The sequence below is a fragment of the Mus musculus genome, chromosome 7 (genome assembly GCF_000001635.26).
Source record: "Mus musculus strain C57BL/6J chromosome 7, GRCm38.p6 C57BL/6J".
Taxonomy (NCBI): Eukaryota; Metazoa; Chordata; class Mammalia; order Rodentia; family Muridae; genus Mus; species Mus musculus.
Genome location: NC_000073.6, coordinates 24,002,588 through 24,012,403, shown reverse-complemented (window position 1 = coordinate 24,012,403; position 9,816 = coordinate 24,002,588). Strand labels below are relative to the sequence as shown.

General features: G+C 41.2%; 1 protein-coding gene across 1 annotated transcript; it reads right to left on the bottom strand.

Moving 5' to 3' along the window:
- Positions 1-8,375: 8,375 nt before the first annotated feature.
- Positions 8,376-9,293, bottom strand: V1rd19 (vomeronasal 1 receptor, D19). Its single transcript, NM_207619.2, has one exon. The coding sequence runs from the start codon at positions 9,291-9,293 to the stop codon at positions 8,376-8,378; it is 918 nt and encodes a 305-aa protein (NP_997502.2).
- Between the last annotated feature and the right edge of the window lie 523 nt (positions 9,294-9,816).

Genomic DNA, 9,816 nt, shown 5'->3' with positions numbered 1-9,816 from the left:
TTTTCCATGATCTGTCCATTGGTGAAAGTGGTGTGTTGAAGTCTCCCACTATTATTGTGTGAGGTGCGATGTGTGTTTTGAGCTTTACTAAAGTTTCTTTAACGAATGTGGCTGCCCTTTCATTTGGAGCATAGATATTCAGAATTGAGAGTTCCTCTTGGAGGATTTTACCTGTGATGAGTATGACGTGTCCCTCCTTGTCTTTTTTGATAACTTTATGTTGGAAGTCGATTTTATTTGATATTAGAATGGCTACTCCAGCTTGTTTCTTCATGCCATTTGCTTGGAAAATTGTTTTCCAGCCTTTCACTCTGAGGTAGTGTCTGTCTTTTTCCCTGAGATGGTTTTCCTGTAAGCAGCAGAATGTTGGGTCCTGTTTGTAGAGCCAGTCTGTTAGTCTATGTCTTTTTATTTGGGAATTGAGTCCATTGATATTAGACATATTAAGGAAAAGTAATTGTTGCTTCCTTTTATTTTTGTTGTTAGAGTTGGCATTCTGTTCTTGTGGCTGTCTTCTTTTTGCTTTGTTGAGGGATTACTTTCTTGCCTTTTCTAGAGCGTGATTTCCGTCCATGTATTGTTTTTTTTTTTTTTTTTTTTTGTTTTCTGTTATTATCCTTTGAAGGGCTGGATTCATGGAAAGATAATGTGTGAATTTGGTTTTGTCGTGGAATACTTTGGTTTCTCCATCTATGGTATTTGAGAGTTTGGCCGGGTATTGTAGCCTGGGTTGGCATTTGTGTTCTCTTAGTGTCTGTCTAACATCTGTTCAGGCTCTTCTGGCTTTCATAGTCTCTGGTGAATAGTCTGGTGTAATTCTGATAGGCCTTCCTTTATATGTTACTTGACCTTTCTCCCTTACTGCTTTTAATATTCTATCTTTATTTAGTGCATTTGTTGTTCTCTTATTATGTGTCAGGAGGAATTTCTTTTCTGGTCCAGTCTATTTGGAGTTCTGTAGGCTTCCTGTATGTTCATGGGCATTTCTTTTTTTAGGTTTGGGAAGTTTTCTTCTATAATTTTGTTGAAGATATTTGCCGGCCCTTTGAGTTGAAAATCTTTATTCTCATCAACTACTATTATCTGTAGGTTTGGTCTTCTCATTGTGTCCTGCATTTCCTGGATGTTTTGAGTTAGGATCCTTCTGCATTTTGTATTTTCTTTGATTGTTGTGCCAATGTTCTCTATGGAATCTTCTGCACCTGAGATTCTCTCTTCTATCTCTTGTATTCTGTTGCTGATTCTTGCATCTATGGTTCCAGATTTCTTTCCTATGGTTTCTATTTCCAGCGTTGCCTCACTTTAGGTTTTCTTTATTGTGTCTACTTCCTTTTTTAGATCTAGTAAGGTTTTGTTCATTTCCATCGCCTGTTTGGATGTGTTTTCTTGTTTTTCTTTAAGGACTTCTACCTGTTTGGTTGTGTTTTCCTGTTTTTCTTTAAGGACTTGTAACTCTTTAGCAGTGTTCTCCTGTATTTCTTTAAGTGAGTTATTAAAGTCCTTCTTGATGTCCTCTGCCATCATCATGAGATATGCTTTTAAATCCAGGTCTAGCTTTTCGGTTGTGTTGGGGTGCCCAGGACTAGGTGGGGTGGGAGTGCTGCGTTCTGATGATGGTGAGTGGTCTTGATTTCTGTTAGTAGGATTCTTACGTTTGCCTTTCGCCATCTGGTATTCTCTGGAGCTGTGCAGGATACACTCGATGGGGTCCCAGGACCAAGATATCAGCTGCCGATGCTCAGGCAAAGTGCTGCCTGGGGCCCGAAAAGGGGGCTGCCTTAGAAGGTCTGTGGTTCCCGCCTGTCCCAGATGCTTTTAGCTTCTGTATTTCGTACTCTCACCTGTGCAGGATACACTCGGCAGGGTCCTGGAACCAAGATGTCTGCTGCCGATTCTCAGGCAAATTGCTCCCGAGCCTGCCGGGCAGATCCCTACCCTCTGGCCGGAAAAGTGGCCAGCTCTCTGTGCAGGATACACTCGGTGGGGTCTCGGAACCGTCCTCTTTCATTCTTAATAAACCTGGACGGTGGTGGATGTAGAGGAATTAAAACAAATTGAGCAATTCCTTGATTAGCGGGTACAGTTATAACACCATGAGGGGAAGCAGCTATGATTTTAATTTCTCCCTCATAATCATTATTTATAACACCTGGATAAAACTGCAGGCCTTTTACAATAGAACTGCTTCATCCTAAAAGAAATCCACAAGTTTCTACAGGTAGAGGTCCAAAGACTCTGGTAGGCAGAGTTTGGACTCCCATTTCTGGGGTTAATACTGCGTGGGTGGTGGACCAGAGGTCCAATCCTGCACTTCCTGATTTTGCCCTGACAAGTTAAAAAAACTGATCTCTTTGGCTGGGCAGCAGATTTATAGCCCCATAAGCTGTTTTCTGTGAGTAAGCCGGGGCCTGGGGCTGGCCCCTCCTCTTGTTTCCCAGTATGGGATGGCCCAGAGTGCCTGGCTTGGATTTGCACACCTTAGTCCAGTGGTTGCCCTTTCTACACTGGGGACAAATTCCTGGGGCACGGCCTGCTTGCCCACTCTCAGCACCTTTGTTCTTGGGACAATCACTTTTAAAATGACTCAAACTTCCACACTTAAAACATGCATTATACCCTTGTTTCCGCGAGAACATTGCTCATATGGCGGTCCCTTTCGAAGCAGAACCGAAAGCCAAACCCTGATTATATGACGGCCCGATTTCTGCACAAAGATGGACATATCCTGCTAAATCTGTTTGTCCTTTGTGCGGCTAGATAGCGGCACAACACATCGCATAACGAAAGGACTTCCCGTGTCAGATTTTCCAATTATTCTACTAGCTGCTATTAATAGCCTATCCACAAAGTCCTGGTAAGGCTCATCAGAACTCTGACGAATGCTGGCTAAACTCCCAGAAATATTCCTTCTAACCGGTAACAGTCCCCAAGCACAGCAGGCAGCCACTGCGATCTGTGTGTACACTCCAACGGGAAAACCAATCTGATTAGTCTGGCCCTCATAAGGGCCTTCTCCCAGAAGCATGTTATTATCCCAGTCTAGATTACTGGTCTGAGCATTTAAAGCAGCAGTTTTCTTACTGGCGTCTTGCCATTCAGAATCCCAAAGTAAGAAATCTCCTCCTGACAGGGTGGCCTTACATAGAGTTTTCCAATCTAGGGGGGTTAAGTGTGACTACGACCGTATCCAGCAATGCTTGTGTGAAAGGGGCTGAAGGACCATACTGCACAACAGCTGTTTTTAACTCCTTTATCAACTTGAAATCCAAAGTCTGGTAATGTCTGACTCTAGTATCTTCCTAGTCAATTACTTGGACGACAGGAAAGGCTAGCACATAAGAAGTATCCTGTTCTCTCCCACGAGCCTGACTCACAGCTCTTTGCAGTGGCGCTTGGTACATTTCAGAAGTTATTCCTTTCTGCATCTGACATCCTTTTTAGCTCCCGAAGCTAATCAGTCAATTTTTGCAGCCTAACTTCAAACTCTAATTTGCTTGGTTGCGTGTCCCTATGAGTAGCATCTCCCACGGTGGAGGCTATAGGTGGAGTGGGAGACTTGCAAGGAGGCCAACCCTCCTCAGAATATTTGGCAGTTCCTCTTTCTGAGTGATCTGCTTTGTCTAAAATTAGCTCATCATCAGAGTCTCTATATCTATCAAATTTAGAGTTGAGAGGAACCTTTTCTGAAAGGCGCTCTTCCTGAGATTCATCAAGTTCTGCCTGGGTACCATCTAACCCCTGCTTTGGTTGCAGTTTAATCCCTGGGAGCTCTGGGTAGTCCAGTTATTTAATATTGTTCTTCTTATTGGGTTGCAATCACTTTCAGCTCCTCCAATCCTTCCCCTAACTTTTCCATTGGGGTCCCCAGTATCAGGCCAATGTTTGGATGTGAGTATCTGCATCTGTATTTGTCAGGTGCTGGTAGAACCTCCCAGGGAACAGCAGTATCAGGCTCCTGTCAGCAAGTGCTTCTTGGTACCAGCAAGAATGTGGTGGTTTGGTTTCTGCAGATGAGCTGGATCTCTATGTGAGGCAGTCTCTGAATGGGCTTTCCTTCCGTCTCTGTTCTATTTTTTTGTCCCTGTCTTTTCTTTGGACAGAAACATTTCTGGGTTAAAAGTTTTGAGATGGGTGGTCCTGATCATGTAACTGTGTGCTGTATAAATCTACTGGAGATGGTCTCTAAAGGTTGTGTCTTTCCATTGTTGGGTATTTCAGCTAATGTCAGAGGCATTGATTCCCAGGATCCTCTCTTTTGCCTAGAGTCTGGGTCTTTGTGGTGGTTATGCCTAGTTTACCACACCCCACTGCTACATGTTTCTATTCAATTTCCTTACTTCTCTCCTGTACATTCCAATACCTGTTCCTACAGTTTTTTCCCATGCCACTCTTCTCTTCCTCCCACGTCCCTCTAGCTCCTGTGATTATTTTGTTCTCTGTTTTATGTAGGATTGAAGTATCTATAATTTGGTCTTCCTTATTCTTAAGCTGCATATGGTTTGTGGGTTGTATTGTGGCTATTCTGAGCATTTGGCCTAAAATCTACATATCAGCGAGTACATACCATGAGTGTTCTTTTTTGTTTGTGTTATCTCCCTCATGACGATATAGTCTAGTTCCATCCATTTGCCTGCGAATTTTATGAAGTCATTGCTTTTAATAGCTGAGTAGTACTCCATTGTATAAATGTAGCACATCTTCTGTATCCACATCTGGGTTGTTTCCAGCTTCTGGCCTTTATGAATAAGGTTGCTATGCACATAGTAGAGCATGTGTCCTTGTTATATGTTGGGGTATCTTTTGAGTATATTCCCAGGAGTGATATTTCTGGGTCCTCAGGTAAAAATATTTCCAATTTTCTGAGGAACTGCCAGACTGTTTTTCAGAGTATAGACCCTGGGGCTGGAACTCAGGTAATCAATTCTAAGTGGTGAGATTTTTACCTGTTGAGCTATCTTGCTGCCTCTTATTATTGCCAATGTTATGATCAAGATATGGTGCTATAGTTTTGTTAGTTTTAATGTTGGTGCAAGTCTGTGAAAAGGTACTTGAAGCCTTAGTATTAATTTTGCAACTCAGTGTAAATCTATTCCTCAATATAGAGTGTGCAGACTGTTGTTTCCTGTTCAATTATTTCAAGCTCTTTCACTATAGCTGTTTCTAGTGACTTTTTTCCTTCCCAATTGGAAAGGAAGCATCAAATGGGCCAGATAAATTTCTCAGTTTGGGTATGGAGATGGTTTAGCAGAATAGAGCCTTAGCCATTTTTACAGAGGATCATAATTTGTAGAAACTGTATTTATAGGCTTACTTTTGTTTATAACTCCATCTCTAGAGGTATGACACCAATTCTTCTTTTTATTATTATCTTATTTATTTGCATTCTAGCCATTGTCCCACCTCCCAGTCCCCTGTTCCACCATTGCTCATCTCAATCCTTCCCTCAACTTTTGCAGGATGCTCCCCACAACAGGACTCCATCTTTCCTGGGTTCTCTCAAGGGTTAGGCACATCTCACACTGAGACCAGAACAAGCCGACTTCTGCTATATCTGTGCTGGGGGCCTCTAACCAGCCTGTGTATGCTGCCCGACTGGTGGGCAGTCTCTAAGAACTCGCTTGGATCCAGGTTAGTTGAGACTTCTGGTTTCTCTATGGGGTCACCTTCCCCATAAACTTCTTCAATCCTTCTCCTAACTCAACCATAGGGGTCAATGACTTTAGTCCAATATTTCGGTGTAAGTATCTGTGAACGTGTCAGTCAGCTGCTGGTAGAACCTCTAGAAGGACAGTCATGAGAGATGTCAGAGGTCTATGTTAGTTGAGACTTACTTGCCTTCCTATTGGGTTGCCCTCCTCCTCCTCCTCACCTTTTTCTAGCCTTTTCCTAATTCAACCACAGGGCACCTTGACTTCAGTCCATTTGTTGGGTATAATTATCTGCATCAGTCTCAGTCAGCTGCTTGTTGAGCTTCTCAGAGAACAGCAATGCTAGGCTCCTGTCTGTTAGCACACCACAGCATCAGTAATAGTGCCAGGCCTTGGAGCCTCCCCTTAAGATGGATGCTGATTTGGGCAGTTGCCTGTACCTCCTTTCCTTCAGTCTCTTTCCCATTTTTGTCCTTGCAGTTCCTTTAGACCGGAACAATTCTGTCTTGTTGCTCTTTCTTTGTACTGGAGGTGGATTCTACAAGTTCTCTCTCTCCACTGTTGGGCATTTCATCTATGGTCCCTCTCTTTGAGTCCAGCGATTCTTCCACCTCCCAGATCTCTGATACCTTCTAAAGGGTCCAGACAACTTTCACTCTCTGAAGTTGCATATTTCCATTCATTTTGCTGGCTCTCAATTCTTCTCTTCTGTTCCCCCAGCCCTGAATACCTAATCATATTCCCCTTTTCCCCATGCCCAGATCCCTTTCTGGTCTCTCCCTCCCTCTATCTCCAGTGATTGCTTTCTTCTCCCTCCCAAGTAGGGAAACATCCTAATTTGTGCCCTTCATCCTCTTAAACTTTCTGTGTTTGGTGGATTGTATCCTGTTTATACTGTTTTTTTTTTTTTTTTTTTTTTTTTTTTGCTAATATCAACTTATTAGTGAGTACATACCATAAATTTCCTTTTGGGTCCCAGTTACCTCACTCAGGATGATATTTATTTTTTAGCTCCACCCATTTGCCTTCAAAGCTAATGATTTCCCATTCTTAATATCTAAGTAGTGTTCCATTGTGTAAATGAAGCACATTTTCTGTATCCATTCTTCTGTTGTGGGACATCTGAGTTGTTTCCAGCTTCTGCCTATCACAGATAAGGCTGCTATGAGCATAGTGGAGCAACATATCCATGTAGCTTGGTGGAGCATCTTTAGTGTATGTGCCCAAGAGTGATACAGCTTGGTCTTCGGGTAGATCTATTTCCAATTTTCTGAGGAATCTCCATATAGATTTCCAGAGTGGTTGTACCATTTTGCAATCCCACCAGCAATGGAAGAAGGTTTCTCTTTCTCCATATCTTTGCAACATGTTCAGTCACCCTAGTTTTTTAACTTAGCCACTCTGATTGTTATAAGGTGGAATCTCCCTGTCTTTTGATATGCATTTCTCTGACCATTAAGGATTTTTTAAAAGCATTTCTTTAAGTGCTTCTCAGCCATTTGAGATTCCTCTGTTGTGAATTCTCTTTTTAGTTTTACACCCCACTTTTTTATTGTGTTGTTTTCTTATTTTGGAGGCTATCTTCTTGCGTTATTTATATATTGCTCATATTAGCCCTTTATCAGATGTGGGATTAGTGAAGATTTTCCCCCCAATCTGTGACACCTATTCTTCTTAACAGGAGGGAATCCCCATAAATACACACACATCCAATACACATAAAAATGCTAAAATACTTTACTCACAGATGTAATTAGCACAAGTCAGATTTTAGGTTTTGTCATACTGACTGCTATAACCACTCCTGATACTTATCTTGTGAGTTCTGCTGCCTTTGGACATTCTCATGCATCCAAAATATTTAAATGCTTGACTATAATCTTCTAAGACAATAATTTTCGGACTGAGGAAACCACTGACAGAGTGACAACTTTGCCTCCACATTGTTCTGATATCTCTTGTTTCCTGTCGCATGCGTAGGTGTTTCTGATGATTGGAAACACAATTTCACTATGGCCCAGAGTGAAGACATTGCCAAGACCTTTCAGGAGAAGATGTCCAGTGTGGATCCTGGTATCTTCTGTGGTCCTGAGACTTTAAACCTCCTAAGGCTCCCGAGCGTGAGCTGCTTTTGCCTACTTTTCTCTTTATTCTTGATGTTGTGAGGAGCTTGCACTTCTCAAGAGAGGATGAAGTGATGTTGTTCAATGGTTGACTCTCACCTGAGTGGAGTCCAAAATAGCAAAGCAGATTTCTCCTAACTAAAATGAAATGAAATGTAATATATGGAAAATTAACAAGCATTTCATCTTTGAAAAATTTAGTCATAACAATACATCCTTATTTGTTCAGATGTAGAACTATGGAGGGATTCTGTTGTTATCTGAAGTTAATGTGTTAAGTTAAAAGGAGAGAGAGAGAGAGAGTAATTATAACATGTTAAACTTTTGAGGGAGGATGGATTTCGTCTGTTTTAGACTAGCCTTCAGTAGAGTGCAGTTATATACCAGAGAATGGAGGGTGGTGAATAACTCACTGTTTCAATCAGATTCCAACCAGAAATCTTTTCATATCAACAAGTGATTATAACCTTACTCTTTTATAAGTATAGCAGTGAGCACCATACCTTGTTCATACAAGCTTTTAAAAACATATTTATGGAATAAAGTATTTAATGGTATTAGCAAAGCTGTCTTCTGTGTTTGGCATTTTTAGTGACTCTGGCTTTCAACAGTTGAAGAACACAGAACAAGGACCCTTAGGGTCTCTGAAGGTCAACAGTAAAGGAGAAATTGTAGGGAAACCCGAAACCAAAATGTCATTGCAATGCCTCAGGGAATGATGAGAATATATAAAATAGGTGTAAAAGATGATACAAATAAGACTTAGAAGATAAAAGCCAACAAATGTGACTACCAGCATCAGGATAGTATGGGTTGCTGTGGTCTCTGCTTGGCCCCTGGGGTCCTGATTGAGAGTGAATATGTACTGCATTCTCTGACAATGTCTATGGAGGAGAAGTACCATGGAGACACTGGTCCAGACCATGATGCTCATGAATGTGGCATCATGGGCAAACCTCAAGAAGACAATGCCTACACTGAAATCAGAAGTGGAACAGAACAACTTGCTTTTAGAGTTATTGTTATTGTCTGTTAACTGTGGACCAGTGACCTTAATTGGAATGTAGATGTTATTTAAGACACTGAAGAACCAACAACTGTAACAAGAATAACTTGCCATGTTTGTGACACTTGCTCTGAGTATTCCTTTACCTGAATTAACAGGAACAAGTGTGACAAACTGATGGATACTCAGAACACAAGTTGAACACAAGTTTGTGCTTCTTGCCACGAGGCGAGTGAAGAATTCTAATTTACATTTGAGGTCAGTTTGAGGAATAATTGGAGCAAAAGTCATCATGTTGTTTGGAAATATAGTGAGGAAGAGAGTTAAGGCATTGGCCACAGCCATGTGTCTTAAAATCACTTGTCTGGGCCTCTGTTTAGAACCAGTCGAGATTGGAGAGAAATTATAGACAAAGAGAAATACATTGGCAAAAGTCCCAACCCCAAACTGGCAAAGCAAGATGATCTGAAAAGCCACTTCCTCAGTGGTTTTCAGGGATGTATCGTGAGTAGACATGGAGAGGGCTTTTTCTGACCCTAGACTGATGATTAGGTAGGACACTGCTGTCTTCAGGATTCTCTTCTATTGCCCATACTTATCACTTATCTTTGGATATTTTCTTCTCTTGATCAGGGAGACACTATTCTTTCACACTACAGGAACTTTGCCTGGAGAACAATACATGGACAGTAACTCAGAATAAAATTATATACTCATAAATAACTCCTGCCTCGAGATATATTTGCATGGCAACTATATCTTTATGTTCATCTAGTTCAATTACCTACAAAATGACACCCGTTTTAACACACCATATGGTTTGCATATAAATAAAGAGAGGAAAGAGGCTAGTATAAGTATGTGATTCCAAAATCAGAATTCAATACAATTAGGAGGGTGGATAGGCTTCAAATATCATGTAACTTTATCAATAAAATCACTTAATGAAGCATAAATATTTCATCTGAATTCAATATAATTTGGAGGGAGAGGAGGCTGCAAATGGAATGAATTTTAATCAATAAAATAACTTAATCAA

Bases quoted from the DNA above. Each gene is read 5' to 3' on its own strand.
- V1rd19 (NM_207619.2), bottom strand. From the start codon at position 9,293: ATGTCTACTCACGATACATCCCTGAAAACCACTGAGGAAGTGGCTTTT.